General features: G+C 45.3%; 1 protein-coding gene across 1 annotated transcript in view; it reads right to left on the reverse strand.

Annotated features, from left to right (window-relative positions):
- Positions 1-347: 347 nt before the first annotated feature.
- Positions 348-19,858, reverse strand: part of tln1 (talin 1) — a 63,059-nt gene continuing 43,548 nt past the window's right edge. Inside the window, exons 39-50 of the mRNA XM_079289586.1 lie at positions 19,029-19,212; positions 18,451-18,576; positions 17,886-18,002; positions 17,459-17,644; positions 14,541-14,648; positions 9,073-9,178; positions 7,120-7,244; positions 6,694-6,819; positions 5,836-5,898; positions 5,568-5,750; positions 2,448-2,573; positions 348-2,201 (exon numbers count right to left, since the gene is read on the reverse strand). Coding sequence (XP_079145712.1) covers positions 2,067-2,201; positions 2,448-2,573; positions 5,568-5,750; positions 5,836-5,898; positions 6,694-6,819; positions 7,120-7,244; positions 9,073-9,178; positions 14,541-14,648; positions 17,459-17,644; positions 17,886-18,002; positions 18,451-18,576; positions 19,029-19,212 — 1,585 coding nt within the window. The 3' untranslated portion in view covers positions 348-2,066. The remainder of the gene's footprint in view (positions 2,202-2,447; positions 2,574-5,567; positions 5,751-5,835; positions 5,899-6,693; positions 6,820-7,119; positions 7,245-9,072; positions 9,179-14,540; positions 14,649-17,458; positions 17,645-17,885; positions 18,003-18,450; positions 18,577-19,028; positions 19,213-19,858) is intronic.

Genomic DNA, 19,858 nt, shown 5'->3' on the forward strand with positions numbered 1-19,858 from the left:
AATTGGTCAAGTTTGACAGCATTTGACTAATTTCAACATTGTTTTTTAAAGTGACTTCAAATTTACAAATTAATAATAACAGTATTGATACATGTACCTTTTGGCCATTCCTAGTTTCCTATTAACATACAGTGAGAGTTGGGGGCTTTTATGGAATCAAACCAATCTTGTCCTGAGCTTCCTGTTACAATCTGGGGTCTTTTATTTTGAAGGGCTCGGAGCCAGACGGAGAGAGAGAAAACAATCTCACTTGGGTAGGGGAGAGATGTCCATAGGAAAGTTATTCCATAAAAACGGGGTATCATAGGAAAATACGTTTATTGCAGTTAAATCACAGAAAATCAGTTTATTCATACAGCTGTAGTAAACTGGCTTCTAGACACAGTGAACACAGCTCCATGAAATCCACGGAGCTCCTCCGGGTGATGGGAGGCTTTTTTTTCTAAGTTTCAAAGAAGTTTGAATATTTAAAAAAGTATAAATTGGATTAAAATGTTGATGAATCTGTAAACACACTTTGCGCGTGCTGGTCGGTTCAGGACAGAGACCAGTTCACACTGGAATCTGATATTGGCCACATAAAAAAAGAATGTGAACACCCAAACAAAAAGAAGTGATATGAGAGCGGAATCTGAATTGAAAACTAAGGCGTAGCCAAAGTTTCAGTAAATAGTATAGGAATAATAACAAAAAAACAGACCTGATGTGATGTTTGATTAAATCAGCAAATGATGCTCACAATATAGCTCAATATGAACTCACTGGTAGAGTATGGTTGAGGAGGCTTTTCCTCTTGTGAACAGGGTGAAAGAGTGTTAAGAAATGGATGTCAAGAGTTTCACTGAAAACTGGCTTTATTGAATATAAATCTCTGTCACAGTGCCCATGAGGTGGTGCTGCTGTAATAAAGTCAAATGTGAACAAAAGGCTGTGTATGATTACAGTCATTGTGGTAGGCATGCTGTTCTAGCTGTGCCATGTGAAAGAATATGGAAAGAAAATAAAGGCGTGTGTGGTGTAAAGGAGGATTTAAATGCTCTGATCAATTATTTAACTGAGTAATGAATGAAGTGCGTCTCGAGGGTAAATGGTTGGCAGCAGTTTATAATACTAGATCAATTCTATGAAGGCACTGAATATAGTGGGACCAGACAGAGCAATCATTAGGCCCTCGGCAATGAGAAATAAAGTGGGAGTCATATCTAACAGCACACAGACGAGCATCATTGTGCTGGGACAGGAATCCTCTAGAAAGTATTAAGCACAAATACCGGCACAGATGACACAATACTGGAGCAAGTCACGAAGCAAATAGTCACTATGATGTCAAATGTCTGGAAGTTAAATATATGGCTTCATACTCTTTACACAAACATGTATCAACACTGTAGCTGCTTACATCCAAATACTGACACACTTACTAACATTGTGACTTTTTAATACATTTCATAGCTCAATCTTTAGAAAAATAATGTGTTCCCATTCCGATTTCTTCCGTTGCAAAGTATTTCTTTTCAAAATGTAATCTTTAAAACTGCTTGTCCTATCATAGTCCTTATTGACAAGTAACATACTGAATATCATCTCCGTCACAGACCTCTGCTTCGCAATGAACTCAGAAACCGTGTCTCTGGAAACATTCTCGCTTACACACACGAACACACACACACACACACACACCTGCATAGAACATTTGCATAGTTTGCATAGAAAGCTTAATTGCGCTCGCCTTCACACCTCTAAAACAGTGAAGGGCCAAATGTATTGGCAGGATTTAGCAATTTTATGAAGCCACATAACGTACACAACAAAGACATGTAATCCAGATAAAAAAGAGACAGATATAGTGAAAAGTATTTGATCATATATAATCAAAAGCACAGATACCGTAATAAGGATTTCTGTATTATCAAAATTCATAATCATTGGCATCATTTGACTTTAAAAATTAAATACAGGAACAGATTGAGAGCCTGCCTAATATTGCATGAAGCCTCCTCTCCCTACATGTCGCTGGGGGAAGGTCCTGAGCATTCCACGGATCACTGTTGCATTGCTGCGCTCCCTCACTGCTCCTGGCCGTCCTCACGCAGCTCCGAGGGGAGGAACTTGTACTGCTGCTGCCGGATGGTGGCCAGCCTCTTCCTGGCCTCGTCCAGCTCCCTTTCCTTCCGCAGCATCTCCTCCTGAGCAGCGATGATCTGCAACACAACGCATATGTAACCGGTGTGTTGCTGTCCAAGTATGATTTCTTTAGTACTTAAGCATCCAAGAGGGTTATGTTAAAACAGTTGAATTCAATTATATTTTCATTTATTGATTCAAGAAAGAATATCTTTTTATAAAGTATATGTAGTAAACTGTTTATTTTTCTTTTATATCTGTACTTACTTTAAGTAGGTATGTGTGTACGTACATGCAGTATTATATTTGGACCTTTGACTCACCTGAGCGATGCCTCCCACCATCTTACTCTTGACCACCACGGCCTGGTCATCCTGAGCATCAAACGCTGCTTTCTGCGCCGCCTTCACCAGGTTATCAGCGGCTCTCTTCACAGCGTTTCCAGCAGCCTGCAGAACACACGGGATTCAACTAAATGAGGTTGAGTGAGTCATTCATGACAGTAAACTGACAAGGAAAACGGTTTTTTAAAAGCTAGTAAAAGGCCAGTGCCTTAAGATCAAAACCAAAAGAATAAAAGGAAGAGCAGGTGACTGCTCATAGTTAGATATCTTAACAGATATATCTCTAATCACAGACCAGGATTTAGTCTTTGAGTAAATGTTGAAACAGACTCATGCAGACTTGAAAGAGCAGACACGTCAACTGTGCTTCTTGTGACAGCAATTCCTGGAAAGGCAATGAAAACCTCCACCAGGGCTCTGAGAGAAAACCAGACCAGGTTTTTTTCCTGCTCAGTGCCAGAGAATAACTGTAAAAGGCAACGAGCAGCAGCCTGCTGAACTGCACTCAAAGCCAAACATTTGTCTCATTGGGCAGCTCGGCTCTAAGGAAGAGGACTTTTCTCCTTTTGCGGCTCCAGCAACTGAAATCAGACACTGAATCCTCTGCTGGTTTATCTTTGGCTGGAATGTTACTGTTCGTCTGGCCCTGACATACAGAATAACACTGTGCAGCTCCCGTCATCAGCTGTACTGTACACAGAGGCCACACACCAAACTGTCACAGTGTTTGTCTCAGGAGATAAAACGAGGCAGCTGGTATTCTAAAAACATTGTTAAATGGTCAAATCCATTGTCTGAGGGACTGCTCCTCCAGTATGTTTCCGTCTGACCGTCTATACTGGCCTCATTTCAGCCGTGTTTTCACTCATTTATCTGTTTCAATCAACACAGCTGTCTACACCAGTGACCTCGCAGCTCACATTTCACTCACAGCTAACGGACACTACTGCAAGTCAGAGGGACACGCCGTTGTTCATGTGGGGATCTCTACACAGAAATAAAGGTGCTAACTGTAACCATAACGGGTTCTTTTTTATAAAGCTTCTACCAGGAACCCTTTCAAAGGGTTATACCACCACCCACACACACACACGTGTCAAATTCTTCCTTTAATGGTCATTTACCTAATGTGAGAACAAGGCTAGCAATTTGGATTACCATCTTGAAATTCATTGGAACACCATGTTAACACTCCCAGGTTGGCTGCTAGGAATATTGCATTGTTGTGGGTGGTAGCAAACACACTGGTACCTCAGTGTGTAAGTCAGTTCTTTCCCTGAACCATCAGGAACTGTCCAAACAGCCACCTTTGCTCAGAGAGATGTACAATACTCAGCACTCGGGATAATACAACCATAAAAAGCCCCGCGGCAGAATGAAGAGAGCAAATGCTGCTGGTGTAATCATAGATCAGGGCTAATGTTTCCACTTCTGGTGCCATGGGCGGACTCGTGGATTGTTTCCAGAGCTCCTGTACACATAAATGTATGGGAATTACTGTGGTGGCAGCTGCAGGCCCAGAAGAGGAGGAGATAAGCCACTGCTGATTGGATCAGAGAATATGAGATGGCCTGGGCAGGCTGATGTGCTCACAGCCTTAAATATAGTCTTTTTGGGTGGATGGGGTGACAGGAGATACTTGTAGTTTGTGTTATGTCTTGGGACTAACTGCATCAGTTACACTTAAAGGTCACAGCAACTCCTCTGTGCTGCATCATCAGCATCTTAAGAAGAAAGGAGCACTCCACCAATTTGACAGATAAAGGTGAGGTTGCTCGTCATGGGCAGTCCTCGGTGTGGTAAAACAGGGTCACGTCTCTTGTGTCTGACAAAATAATCCTGATGATGTCATAGTGGTGTCATCAGGGTTAACTCAGAACACTAGAAGTTCACGTGGATATCAGAGGGCCTTTGAAATATGCGGGTATTACTATGCAGGAAGGGTCAACCAAAAATATTCGAATGATTGCATTGTAGGAAATGTGGGATCTAGAGTTTTTGGCTCCTGGGTCAGACAAAGTACTAAAAGTCAGGAGATCTCAGCTTCTGTTGCTCACTTTGTATCTGTCTCATGTGGGTCCCCCACTTTTATGTTTACGCAATACTTAAGCTGTGGAGTCCTGTGGAGGCCCTGTCATGGTACTGAAATGCAGCAGTATGTTGAAGGCACTCTTACCGTTGCTGAATATAGAGCACACTAAACCTGATGGAGCAGCTGTACAGATCATGCAGCCCACCTGTAACCCGAAACACTGCAGCCTGTTAATAGACTATCCATCAACCTCAGCTGTTGCAGAATGATGTTGTGGTGAGAGTATTGTTCCCTCAGCAGGTACTGTAGGTCTACACATAAGAGCAGAGGAGGACGAAGCAGGATTATAGGTTAGGGAGCTAACTTTGGAGCTAACCCTGGCTTTTCAGTCTAGGAAATGGCTCAAGTTCAAACAAAGTAGTTGCCATGGTAACTAACCCAGAAGGGGACAGTTATGATGTACTGTACAAAATACTGAGGTAATTCAAATGATGATTGTGGTTTTATCCGATATCTTTCTTGTTGTCGAGGAGTTATGTGCAGACCCAAACCAGCAACGTTTCGCTCCTAACTGCTTTCAAAACGAAGCCCCAAAAATGGTTTCATTGGAGCTGGTGAAAGATGATCATCAATCTCTGCTGCGCATCAGAAACAGTCCAGTAGTCTCTGGTGTGTAGCAGACCGACCACAGGGCTGTGTGGCAGCAGAGATCTGATTTACCATGAACACCAATGTCTAACCTACGATGAAATCCATCTGCTGATGGTAAACTGTGAAGAAAGCAATCCTCTCAGACTCCTGTAGAAGTTCTGTACAGCCAGTATTTAAGTATGAAAAATCATCATATGCAGTCGCAGCAATTTGATTTCTGTGAGTCTTTGTAGTGCTGATGCTGCAGGAGTCCACTGAATGAGTTACTTGTCAGTCAGTATGACTTCATGTTTGGACCTCTAGGGGTGACCGAGCGCGCATGTTCTTTCAGTTTTTGGTGTCCTGAGGTACCAGGGTAACAAACAGAAGTGGGCGTGTGTGAAGCAGCTTGATGGGCATTAATACGCAATGCTGACCTGAAGCCTCTTCATGGTCTGGGAGTCCTGGTCAGCCTTGACCTTGCAGGCCACCAGCAGCTGAGCTGTGGAGGCTGCCACCTGCTTGGCTGACGAGATGAGCTTCTCCTCGCTGGCGTGCCCCTGCACCGCAGAGTTGGCTGCCTCACACAGGTTGTTGGTTGCTGCTGCAACCATTCGAGCCTGAGGGGGTCAAAGACATCGACGGGAAGATGTTTTACTAAGAACTTTGAAACATTCTCAATAAACCCGGAGTGCGAGGACTTACAGCTGAAATCAGCCCCTGAGACCACTGTCCATCATCCGCCGCATTGGCTGGGATCGCTCCCACCTGAAAATACAGGAAAACTGGCTCAGTCATCAATCTTCAGCATTCATGGATATCAAAAGCATACAATTCACTACGGGGATAACAATGACATGGATGGGCGAATTCAATCTCTGAACCCATCGCCATCAGTCTGAAAGCACATAAGAGTCTGGGGGCTGTATTTCTGGGGTTCTGGTTCTCCTGTGCATCACAGCCCAATATGGTGGATTTTGCCTCAATGGGGCACGCAGAATCTGCATGCATCAGCAGTGCCACACTGTATTAGTCTGTTCCCCTTAAAAGAGATGTGTCATGCTAATTTTCATACTTGTATTTAAGGTTTCTACTAGAACATGTTTACATGTTGTAATCTTCAAAAAACACATTCTGTTTCTCATACTGTGTCTGAATGTACCTGTATATATATATCCGTCTGAAACACTGTCTTAGTTCCCATCTCTTTCAGAGCCCCTCCCCCAAAAGCCCAGTCTGCTCTGATTGGCTTGTGAATAAAGTATGGCAGCTCTCGACCTGTGGGCGGTGTAGTCCAATGAGGAAGGAGAGCCAAATCTGAATGGCTTGTTGAATGTTTTCTGATCTAGAGAGCCCGCAACCAACTGACTGGGTTGTCTTGCTTCAGTTTCAGGTTCTCAAGTTTCTACTAAAACACACAATCAGTTTCTGGTGGGAAGAAAGGTGTGCTTCCAAAACGTACTACCATGTTCTGGGTTCTCTGTGGCAAATTATGAAGAGAAACTCAGAGTTAACCATTTCTCTATGGAGGGTTTAAATGTTGCTGGCATTGTTCAGACGTACCTTCCCTTGAGCCACTAGCTCCCTCTGTGCTGCTGAGGCGGCTTTAACCAGAGCACTAGTGGCAGCTGCAATGGACTTGGCTGCCTCCAGAATCTGCTCCTCAAAGTTCAAGCTCTCATCTGCCTCCTGTTTGCAAGAGAGGGGAAAGCAACAGTCAATAAACACGCTGTGGTACAGGGCTGCGTTGGAACAATCATTCAGACAAAAAGTGTACAGTTCTACAGCATAGGAAAAGCTGGGGGCCACAAATACTTAGAAATGGATGCATATAAAATGCTAAGAGGGTAAGGCCCGTGAGACAGCCATCGTTCATGGTGTGAGGATCTAACAGGCCGGAAGGCGTGCAGCACACATACAGTATGTGACCCTGCAGTGAGGTGAACAGGCACACGGGGGCTGCTGCTGCTCTGTAAAAAGCCGTCTAACCTTGGGTTTGGTCCTGGGCCTCAGCTGCTCCAGTTTCTTGGCAGCCGCTTCAATAGCTGCCGCTGCTCCTAACAGCTCGTTCTCTGCGATGACAGTGGGATCCTCTGGGTCCACCCACTCTGTGCCTGCAACACACACAAACACCCAACATCCACGAGCTGAATATTGTGCAGTGGTAATGACAATATGGCTCACAGCAGCAGAACTGATCAGTTCTGTGCACTTTAGCACTATCAGCACTGTTAGCACCATTAGCAGTTAGCTGCCGGCTCAGCTGTCGCCATGTTGAGAGCCGTTGACAGGCAATAGATATGCTTTCATTTTTGCATTTAATTATTTACGAATGAAAGTATTTCTTTAATTAACAGTGCGTACTCGTGAGCGAGTGGAGATTTGAAACATGAGGACATAATAATCAATCCTCACTGAGCGGCACGTTATCAAACATGAACACACAGTGTGCTGTATAGAAACGCTAAAGGAGGGCAGATCATCCCACATAAATCAGCAGCCATCAATATCTAAACATTGCATATTTATATTATTATTTAACTGTACAGCTCCCAGTGTATCACAAACAGTCTCTGTTGCCATGACAAAATGACACGAGGTCACAGGCTAGGATAGGGACTAATAGCAAACCCCAGAGAACTTCGCATTCAGGTTCTTCAGTGTCGACGGGGTAAGGTTCCAACAGCCACTTTCCACTTGGATCCTGTTCCAGATTCACTAAGCTCCGAGGCTAATGAACCTCTGAGCCATTTGTGTCTCTCCTCGCTCTTTTTTTATTGTCCAACTGCAAAGTCTTCTCGCTAAATGTTTTTCTCTGTAATGCAAAGTATGCGGTGCATATTTACTTATAGATATGCACATCCATAGGTGACCTGCCAAAAGGCCAAATACACAAGTTGTCATAGAAGCAGCACTCTAACTCCGGGTTTCCATATTGTCGTTCAAAGTGATGGTGAAAGTCCCTCTCTGATTGCATCACATTCCCAGGATACGATTGACATTACATCATTATATCATGCTCATTAACCTAAGACAGTCATCAAAATCAGGACCTTCTGTTACAAAAATAAAATGTGTAAAGTTACTGAGCTGATATTTCAATGAATCATATCAATTTCAGCAGCATTTCATATCTTCTGCTGTTCACCTGATTTACAGGTTGGAGCTACAGGTTGTCATTAATTAGACCCTCTCTACTAACCACAGGCGATTACACGTCATTCAGTTCCTTACACAGTAGAAGGCTCAACTCAACAGATTGGAGAAGGTGTTTGAAGGGACTGAGACAGGAAAGACTGGACATGAATCACTGGTGGGCCAGCAGGGTTCAAAATGTCTCTTAAACTGGAGCAGAGGGACGTTAATCTGCCATATAAAACCCTGAGGAGGACTTTTCCTCCATTTGACAGATGATGCATTCATGGAATCACCTTGGGTTCAATGTATTTTGTACTTGACTCTTAAGAGGGGGATCCCAGAAAACTCTACGGGGAGTAAGTACTCATCCTACTTCAGATTACTGTCAGGGCTCATTTGCATGAAGTGCTCTAAATAAGACCCGATGATGGGCTATTTCAGACGGGTCCAGTGCAGAGCCGTACTGTCTGCCCTTTTTGATGCTTCCACAGGTTGTTTTTTACGAAGCGGCTTAAAAAAAACATCTATTGTAATTTGTTATTTGATATTGTACATCAGTACCGTTTCTTAATTGCCATTAACGTATGTATGACACTTGTAATTGTCTTACTACCATGATATAACTTCACTATTGAGGACCAATGTCTGGTAGGGGTTGGTGTTGTCAGCTACATCCAGACCCATTTAGAAGGATCAATAAGAACTCTGACACCATTAAACGTAAATGGAGACATGAAGTGGCACCCTAAGGAATGCAGTTTGGTTCTGCTGCCATTCTGCTGAAGAGGTCAAAGGTTAAGATACCTTTCATGGCCTCGGCAGCCTGGATGAGCTCGGTGACAGAGCCTGCCACGCGCTTGGAGTAGTTGGCCAACTGTTGCTTCAGATCATGAGAGGGCTTCTGGATGATCTGTGGGTGACGGGAAAAAAGTCTCAACCTTTAATTCAACCTTTTTTTTTACATTCTCCTTTTGCATAACTGAGGCTGAACATTTTTACTTGAATCTCATCCTGTGCTACGATAATATTCCACTGCATGTTGTATCTGTGTACACGTGTGCAGCTTGATACTGGGAAAGAAACTACATTCAGTGTTAATCACGGTGGCCATGAAGAAACGACGTGCACGCACAAAACCATACATATTCCATTTCCCGCACATGAATTTGTGATTCCAGGAACACCTCCCACATACTTCAGAGTGCTCTGGGGATAATATGATAAGGTGAAGACGAGAAATAGGGCAGACAGAAGTGAAAAATAAAACCATTCATTAGGTGGTTAGCCAATTTCACTGATGTTTTAAAGTCTAAAATTCAATCTATAATCTGTTTTGATTCCATTCATGTGATACATTTGATCAACTTTTTGTACACTGGAGGCAGCATTGTATTTCTCCATTCATGAGGTTTTCATTTGATTCTTAAAACTCAAAAAAACTGTTCTGATATGTGTCATAAACTAAACCTGAGAATGATTGTGAGAACACTGGAAACATCACTTCTCTTGTCGCTCTGTTTATTGACAGACTGGTGCAGCAGACAGGAGAAGTGATGGGAATCAGGCCCATCACAGTACTCCCAGGTCCACAGGGATAGAGACCTATCAACAGACAGTGTAGGCATCGCTCTCTGAATGTGATGAAAATAATGTGCACAGTAAGCATTTCTGTCTTTGACAGGTGCATACACAGTAGCCATGAAGGTGAGCTCTCACTGTGATGTCAGCAAATAAAGCTATGTGCCCTTAAAGTGGGGCATACTGAACGAGTCCTCTTTGAGTAGCAACCACACACCGTCTTTAGGAAGTATTGCCTCTCTAATGTTTCGTCTGTTAGTGAAATACTTTTTGCTACTGTATCAGAGCTTTCCATCATGAGAACACATGGCAGAGCTGAGTCTCTCCCCTGCCTATATGGGGACATCATTGACATCAAAATAACTAGAGCTGCTAAAACAAGAATGTTAAGAATTCATTGTCACTCATAATAAAAGTGAGACTTCATGTTGGACTTGGAGGAGGCTTTGCATCTGTGAGAGAACAGTATTTCCTCACACACCTACATTCATGATGTAGAACTAAACGAGACAGTCAACTTCTACCAATGACAGGCCCGTCTCACAATTCAATGAAAATAATGGCAGACTAGTTTGATTTGTTGGTGCTCAGATGGGTTTGGGTTTCTGGTATGTGTCCTCAGACTGTCCTAGGTGGACATGCAGTATGCAGGTTGGAGCAGTGTGTGACAGGTGCAAGGCATTAACAGGGCTCAGCCCATGCCCAGCTCAAGTTTATTCAGATGTGTTGTCATGAGAAGAGAGAGGACCGAACTGCACAGGAACGCATGCAGCGGGCCAAACAAATGCCACGGGCAAACACAAGCGCATTCTGCACCCCAACGTACGACACTCACATACACACTCTAACCCAGGGGTCTCAAACTCCCGGCCCGCCACGTCATTTTATGTGGGCCGCGAATCCGCCAGCAAAAAAAAAAAAAGTTAGACTTGCTAATAAAAATATCCCCATTGTCGAAATAATGAGATAGAATGTCATAACTATGATAGAAAGTCTTAATTCTGAGACAGAAAGTCATCATGATGAGATAAACACACAGTCACAGAAGCAGCTCTTTGGCTGCTGACTGTACACTTGACATATAAATGTGTTGTGAGTACATTTAAGACTTTAAACGTGACTTTAAAACACATGAAATACTTCATGTGATTGTGCAAACGCACCCTTGAAAGGATTTTAAGCGTTGAACAAAGTTATTGTAATAACCTGTGTTTGATATTTGTCGTTGATATTTTCTTCAATAGTTTGATCTTTGATAGAGTAATGTGGGTTTATTAACCCTAAATTAAAAGGATTTAAGTTATAATAACAGAAATGTGCTGAAATATATTTTTACATTTATATAACTGCATGTACAATATTTTTACACTTGAATAAACAATAATCAAATGCAGAAAGTTATTGAACAATATGGTAGGAGTAGTGACATTTTCAAACGGCCCTTTGTGAGCGACCATGATGCTGATGTGGCCCGGAGTGAAGATGAGTTTGAGCTCTACCCTGAGCTCCACCAATCAGACAATCTTCCGTCTTACACAAATACAACATGCACCAAGTCTGGAAAAAGGTCCATTCATCTGTGATGCTATGAGGCTTAAAGCAAAAAGCAAAGCGCTTCACTGAGCAACACGATCAGCAGGTCTGTTGTTCTGTTCCAACCTTCAGAGGGCAGGGCCTCACATTACTCATATTCACAGATACTTCTGAATGAGAACAAATATCTACCCGTTTATAATTCAGCAATATTATTCTCAGAGGCATTCGAACTGTTCTCTAAGATCGTGTTAAGGCTTCCTAAACTCTTAGTGATTCAACTTTTTGGTCAGCATGGACAAGAAGTCCTCAGAGGAAGGATTTGACCATCAAACACAGGATCCCTGGACAATAAAGTGGACTACCTCGGTCAGCTGACCACCCCGAAACATGATGGAGGACTGTTGGATACAGGGGAATGAACCAACCTCATTCTGTGCAAAGGGATGCCACGCCCTCTGGTAAGACGCGGGGGGGGGGGGTCATGTGCTCACATAGACAGTGTGGGCTCCAGCCGCCGTTCATCATTGGTGGAATATGTGACGGTAAAGTGACGGATTGGCCACCATTGATTATCATGGACATCTGCCCTCACACTTAAGAGGCACTAACGGTTCTCCATCAATCACAATACTGCAGGAATACTAAGCTGAATGAGTCCAATAATAATCATTCTAAGGTTCACAACTAGTGAGCCAACACAACGTTTGCAGTTGAATGACCAGGCTGATCTGCTCTGAGCCAGGCAGCTCTAACAGCACAGAGGCATGGAGAGGGGGAAATGACCAAACCAGCAATGAGTCAACTTGTCAACTTGTCCTCCAGGGTGTAAAGGGAGCGAGGTAGATAGCTGGCTACTTACATGAACCTAGTCACTGCAATGATGACTCTGTATCACTGACGTCAAGCTTAGGAAACGGTACGGTCCACTTTGATAATTTTCATATTTTATTGCAATTACAGGTAAAAAGAATATTTTAATGTTTGCCCCCACCCCATCAGACCCCCAATCCCTCCCGTAATTGAAACCCTGCGTGTGATCTGGTCTTTCCACCTCTGAATGGTCAGAACAGAGACAATCAGTAATCAGTGTGACTGTCGAGTCTAACATCAGGCTACAATTAGATTTGACTGTCTCAGGTTGCATTCAAACACCTCCCACTAAGTCAGGTTCCTTTGGTGTCGTTTATATAAAAAGCTGCCCCCCCTCTCCTGTCCATAAACAGAGCAGGTCTGACGGGACTCCGCAGCATTGTTGTGGTATTCAGTATTCAGTGAAGCATTCAACCAATGCAGCGCCACACTGTGCATGTCGTTCATGTGGCGTACTCACCGGCTTGCACCGACATCAGTGAGCCACAAGTTTAAAGGAACATTGACAGAGCGATGGGAAAAGGAAAGAAAAGAGGTCATCAAACACATGACAGCTGATATCGTATCGACAGCATGCAGCATCGTGCTGTGAACACAGGACATGCAAAACATTTTAAAAGGCTTAAGCAAGTTGGATTGCACATTAAGATATTTTGGAGACAACTGACGGATGAACAGATTTGCTCTTCAGTTGGATTGATGGGATGTGAAACTTGTCGAGTCATTGCTAGAAGGTTTCCAGTGTGATCCCAGGGCTTGTGGAATGACTTTATACCGAGATGTATAGCTATGAGCACAACTGATCAATCTGTTCAAAATGGTATTCTCTAACGGATCTGTTACTTATTATAACTTCATTCTGTATGCGAGCACTGCACAATAAACTGTCCTCCTGATGAAAACATCCACGTCAGAGTTGAAAATATTGATCAACCAACCTGACCACCAATCTTGGTAATCAGCTATAAACTTAACAAACTCTGCGGAGAAGAAACGAGTACTAGCCAATCAGAGGCAGAGTAGGGCGGGTCTTCACGTTCGGGGGGGGGGGGGGGGATCGATCAAGCTACAGTAAATAGCAGGCCAATGGCTGTGAAAGAGGACGTGTAGCATGCGGATGAGAGGGCAGTCTAACGTTTCCTAAAAACATGCACACTAGAGTGTCATTGGTTGAGTTACTGCATGCTAATGCTCTGCAGACATGCTCCTACACATTTACTACTAATGAGTAGACCACTGAGCTGCTCGTCCAAATGAGTCTTTATCAAGGACAGCTTTCTAAAATCTAACGATAAAACAAGGAATCTCTGCAGACTGTCTGTAAGAACCATCACTCACTCACTGACATGTGTTGCAATAGTTATAATTGTAAGACATTATAATCACTGTTATAATACATTATAAGGTGATCTTAGTGGTCATTGGGTGCTTTAAGTAATGATTCCTGAGGTATAGGCAAATTATAAGAATTTTATAAGAAAAAAAATATTATTATGTATTTCATCAGTGGGATTTAGAACATAAATACATGTCAAACACATGTCAGTCAGTGACCAGCAATTATGAAGTATTATGCTACGTGAGCTAATAATAATTATAAAATGCTCTATAATATGTTGTGATCATTGTTATCCAGCAATATGGATATTTATGAGTGCTTGTAACTGTAATTATACAGTGTTATAGGCAGATTATAAGGCATTATCAGTATGTTTATAATACATTAGACATGGAAGTCTCTTTATTTGATTTCGTTCTTTGCTTTAAGGACGGAGCTACTTGCCCTGACTCCTAGGAGGGGGCCGGTCCAATGCAGGTCACACGCCTGTAGACACAAGCCTGTCTACTACGAGGAAACGGTGTTTTATGATGTGATGTCATTCATCCTCTGTCTTGTTGAGGGGACCTGTGTATTGAGCTGACGTGGCAGTATACACAAACTGTTCCTACAAACCACACCTCTACTGAGCCTGCTGCTGGCTGTTTATGATCTGATCCTCAGTCACAATGAAGAACAAAGCTACATCACTAGAAATGGGACATTTTAATTTTTTGTATTTTAAATTGGACCTCCAAAAGCCAAAGAAGTAATTTAATACTGCTGTGGAGTTTTTGAATGTTCTTTTTTTGAATGATTTGTTCTTTCACTTTTGTTCATAGTGGCTACTGCTGTTTATTCTAATCATCCCCTCATTTCAGCTACTTCTGCTACTTTGAGCACTGTAAACTGCTGACAGTACAGTGTGTGTTAGTGTGTGTATTCATGAATGTGGGTAAAGAAGTCTTACCACCAGCACATGCTCCAGCAGTCCCAGGTACCCACAAGCACATTCATTGCCGAAGCGCAGGGCTCTCATCTGGACCTCCTTGCTGACCTCTGGGTGGTAGGCAGCTTGCTGAGAGGGAAAACAGACAGAAATCCAGTGAACTAACACTGACCGTATGTCGGCCATTTTGCATGTCAAAATGTAATGCTTATAAAGACAAAATAATTTGGTCTTTTGTAAAAAAATGAGTGAAATATGTTTTGGAGTTGGGTCGGTACAAAGATTAAGAAGTTGAGAAGAAACTTTACCAACCTGACTGAAATGTTATATTATACCAATATTACTTTGTACCAAAGATAGGAGAAAAATACTACAGCAATGCAAGATGTAGTTGGTGAGTTGGTCCAGACAGCTTATTAACAGCGAATATAATGATTAAATATACAGGTAAGTCTTTAAAACCACTGTGTAGTTTAGAAATCAGAATTCAGTACAGACATTATGAACATTTGTGAGCTAAAGAGTTATGATCAAGGGATACAATAAGTAGCGCGGCGGTAGACACGCGGTCCAGTTAGAGATGGGTGATAAGTAACAATAATTATGCCGACATCCTCCTAATGTTACAAGAAACTCTCATTTTGTGAGGATTATGGCGGCCCCACCGGCGGAGCAGTAAGGACGAGCTCTGCTCCTGGAGGAGGAGGAGGAGGAGGAGGAGGAGCTGCTGCTGGGGCAGCACACGACTCCACCGACTGCAGGTCAGAGGCTGCAGTGAAGCCAGATCTGTGTCTGTCCACGGTGGACCGGTCTCTGCTGGAGGATCTGTGTCTGTCCACGGTGGACCGGTCTCTGCTGGAGGATCTGGGTCCGTCCACGGTGGACCGGTCTCTGCTGGAGGATCTGTGTCCGTCCACGGTGGACCGGTCTCTGCTGGAGGATCTGTGTCTGTCCACGGTGGACCGGTCTCTGCTGGAGGATCTGGGTCCGTCCACGGTGGACCGGTCTCTGCTGGAGGATCTGGGTCTGTCCACGGTGGACCAGTCTCTGCTGGAGGATCTGTGTCTGTCCACGGTGGACCGGTCTCTGCTGGAGGATCTGGGTCCGTCCACGGTGGACCGGTCTCTGCTGGAGGATCTGTGTCCGTCCACGGTGGACCGGTCTCTGCTGGAGGATCTGTGTCTGTCCACGGTGGACCGGTCTCTGCTGGAGGATCTGTGTCTGTCCACGGTGGACCGGTCTCTGCTGGAGGATCTGGGTCCGTCCACGGTGGACCGGTCTCTGCTGGAGGATCTGTGTCTGTCCACGGTGGGCCGGTCTCTGCTGGAGGATCTGTGTCTGTCCACGGTGGACCGGTCTCTGCTGGAGGATCTGTGTCTGTCCACGGTGGACCGGTCTCTGCTGGAGGATCTGTGTCCGTCCACGGTGGACCGGTCTCTGCTGGAGGATCTGGGTCCGTCCACGGTGGACCGGTCTCTGCTGGAGGATCTGGGTCCGTCCACGGTGGACCGATCTCTGCTGGAGGATCTGGGTCTGTCCACGGTGGACCGGTCTCTGCTGGAGGATCTGGGTCTGTCCACGGTGGACCGGTCTCTGCTGGAGGATCTGGGTCCGTCCACGGTGGACCGGTCTCTGCTGGAGGATCTGGGTCCGTCCACGGTGGACCGGTCTCTGCTGGAGGATCTGGGTCCGTCCACGGTGGACCGGTCTCTGCTGGAGGATCTGGGTCTGTCCACGGTGGACCGGTCTCCGCTGGAGGATCTGTGTCTGTCCACGGTGGACCGGTCTCTGCTGGAGGATCTGTGTCTGTCCACGGTGGACCGGTCTCCGCTGGAGGATCTGTGTCTGTCCACGGTGGACCGGTCTCTGCTGGAGGTTCTGTGTCTGTCCACGGTGGACCGGTCTCTGCTGGAGGATCTGTGTCTGTCCACGGTGGACCGGTCTCTGCTGGAGGATCTGGGTCTGTCCACGGTGGACCGGTCTCTGCTGGAGGATCTGGGTCCGTCCACGGTGGACCGGTCTCTGCTGGAGGATCTGGGTCCGTCCACGGTGGACCGGTCTCTGCTGGAGGATCTGGGTCCGTCCACGGTGGGCCGGTCTCTGCTGGAGGATCTGTGTCTGTCCACGGTGGACCGGTCTCTGCTGGAGGATCTGTGTCCGTCCACGGTGGACCGATCTCTGCTGGAGGATCTGGGTCCGTCCACGGTGGACCGATCTCTGCTGGAGGATCTGGGTCTGTCCACGGTGGACCGGTCTCTGCTGGAGGATCTGGGTCTGTCCACGGTGGACCGGTCTCTGCTGGAGGATCTGGGTCCGTTCACGGTGGACCGGTCTCCGCTGGAGGATCTGGGTCCGTCCACGGTGGACCGGTCTCCGCTGGAGGATCTGGGTCCGTCCACGGTGGACCGGTCTCCGCTGGAGGATCTGGGTCCGTCCACGGTGGACCGGTCTCTGCTGGAGGATCTGGGTCCGTCCACGGTGGACCGGTCTCTGATGGAGGATCTGGGTCTGTCCACGGTGGACCGGTCTCTGCTGGAGGATCTGGGTCTGTCCACGGTGGACCGGTCTCTGCTGGAGGATCTGGGTCCGTCCACGGTGGACCGGTCTCTGCTGGAGGATCTGGGTCTGTCCACGGTGGACCGGTCTCCGCTGGAGCCCCCCTGGAGTCTGATCTGAAGGAGTTTCTGGTGAACCTGCATGACTTCATCTGACCCGACCCAGTGGCACCGATGACTAGCATTAAGACTAACTAAATAGACCATCTTCTCTCTGCTGGTCTCGTTTACTGATGGAGGTCTTATAGAGGATCAGCACTAAACTGAGACTGTTTCAGAAGCAGTTAAAAGTTCCTCACTGTAACTTCAATGTCTAAATCCCACAGTTATACTTTTGATAAAACCCACCATACTTCTCTGAATATTCTTTGTTTTGCTGTGTACCTTGCAGGAGTGCAGCATCTCAGCGATGGCCTTTCTGCTGAGGTTGGCCATCGCGATGATATCTTCCTGACGACAGGAATTCCCAGCAGCCACTGCCTTTGCTGTTGCCATGGTGATGCCTTTAGTCATGCGAATGAACTCCTCTGGCGTGGTCGTCTTTGGTGGTGGGTCAGAGCTGTTGAACACCTGTGTGGTAAAAACCAGGGGACTGTTAAAAACCCATATGAGTTCTTTCATCCAACAATGGAGCCGCTGGATGCTACAGCGGGGAGCCCTGAGCGGGAATCCTTCTCGCTGGAAGGATTCCCGCTTCAGTTGGTACTAGGTACAGCTTCTTCTACTGGTTAGGGTAGTAAAAGGACATCTATTCCAAATGTTGGCAGTGATATGTTGACAACTTGTCCATTTGAAGCGTGTGAGTACTCACAGCCAGCTCCTGTTTGATGTGTTCAATTGTGGCCTCCAGAGCTCTGGTCCCCTTTGTGGCTTCATCCTCTACTGCCTTCACCGTCTTCAGGAGGGACGTCACATTGGTCACCATCACCTACAGCAGCCAAATAACATCATAAGGCTATAGAGCAGACTGATGGCGAAAGAAAAGGGCTCACTGATGCATCGTACAGTGATAAATGTCAGTGATTTTCAAAATGCACAGCATTACCAGAGAGAAGACATACCACTGAAATAATACTGTTGTTGAAATGTTTGTTTTCAAGTCTCTATGTAAGTGTGGTTCAACGGTATGCAACATACGATTAAAAATGTGAGCCTTAACGAGTGCTCCATTCAAGATGTCAGTATGCTTCAAAAGTGCTTCTCTGCTGGTCAAGTAGCATCTGAAACCCCGTCCCAGTGCATCCCACAATCCCACAAACATTGGTACTTCACCCAGCGATCGTCCAGCTGTTCATTCCGACCCCCGCGTGAGGCGGAGCGCTGCTGTGGAGGAGCACAGCACTCCGCATGTCTTCATCTCGTGTCATGTGACTTACCTTAGCGGAGCTCTTCAGCTGCAGCATGCTGGGGTCGTCATGAGGCTTGCCCGCAGCTGCCTTGGTGGCGCTGATGAGGTTGCCCAGAGCTTTGGCCACATCTTTCACTGCATTGATCAGGACCACCTGTAGAATGCAGAACCAGTACCTTACACGTTAATGTGATGCCCTTACAGGGGAAGTGAGTGCACCTAGACACCCACCTAGGAGCAGCTGTGTCCTAGTTGGTGTGTTGAGGGTGTGTCCTTCAGAGTATATCAAGGATATAGAAGAGGATATATAGAACTCAGCATACATAAGATCAACGCCAGCTTGCTCCCTAAACCAAAAAATTGTTTCGGAGAAAATGAGCATCTCTATCTCCATTTTTACTTTGGATATATTTTTGTTCTGTTTGTACTTTTCTTTTTTTCCCCTTACTATTCATTTTCTTTAAGAATGCATCCGTTTGTTATTTACATTTACATTTTGTAGCTGCACTTAGAAGTGTATTTCTACATGTTGCCTTTCATCCACTTTTCCTCAGTTTAGGGGATTAGTGAAGACAAACACAGCTGGCATGTTTTCTGCTGTTCTACCTGAGTCTCTGGGTCTTCAGAACCCAGGCTGGCAGCTCCCAGTTTGACCACATCAGCCAGTTTGGTGATGGTGAACACGGAGGACTGGGCAGCCTGAGCCAGTTTCTCCTGACTGGCTCCAGCACCAGACACCAGCAGCTTGGTGTCCTCCACCAGAGCCTTGGCTGTCTTCAGGATGTATTCTCTGCACACAGAAAGGTCACAAAGTCAATAATAAGCAACATGAAGCTGTGACGGACATATCATAACAGATGATATTATACAGCGTGTAATGGTGCAAGTGATAACACTATCAGGCCAACACAATGGGGCCGATCTATTCCATTAAAGTCGATGATTATATGTATATACATTATAGTCTGGGATTTAAATTCCTCCAACGTTTTGACTGAGACTGAGGCACTGACTGTGAAGATGTTTTGATTTACACTTGAATTGTAATTCATGTTCATGTTTAAGATTCTTTACCAAACTGTTGTAAGATTTATTATTTATGTCCCTCCTGCCCGGTCAGAAGGACATAGGACAAATCAATGCAATCAATTTTTGGTAATACATCAACGCTGTGACTCAGAAGGTAGAGCGTGTTGTCCCTCAATGGGTAGAGAGGGTCGTCCGGCAACAGAGTTCACTTCACCACCAACAAAAAGTTAGGTAGTTCCTATCACGCTGATGCGTGTTCACATGTTCATTTGTTTCTGTTGATGATGGACACGTGGGAGTCTGAGCAATAAAACATGCATCAGGTATTTATAGAGACATCATGGTTAGTTGTTGTGTCATTCTAGACAAACAGCTACTGTGGCGCTAACCTCAGGTAAGCACAGCAG

Source organism: Melanostigma gelatinosum, assembly GCF_949748355.1.
Source record: "Melanostigma gelatinosum genome assembly, chromosome: 18".
NCBI classification, from domain to species: Eukaryota; Metazoa; Chordata; class Actinopteri; order Perciformes; family Zoarcidae; genus Melanostigma; species Melanostigma gelatinosum.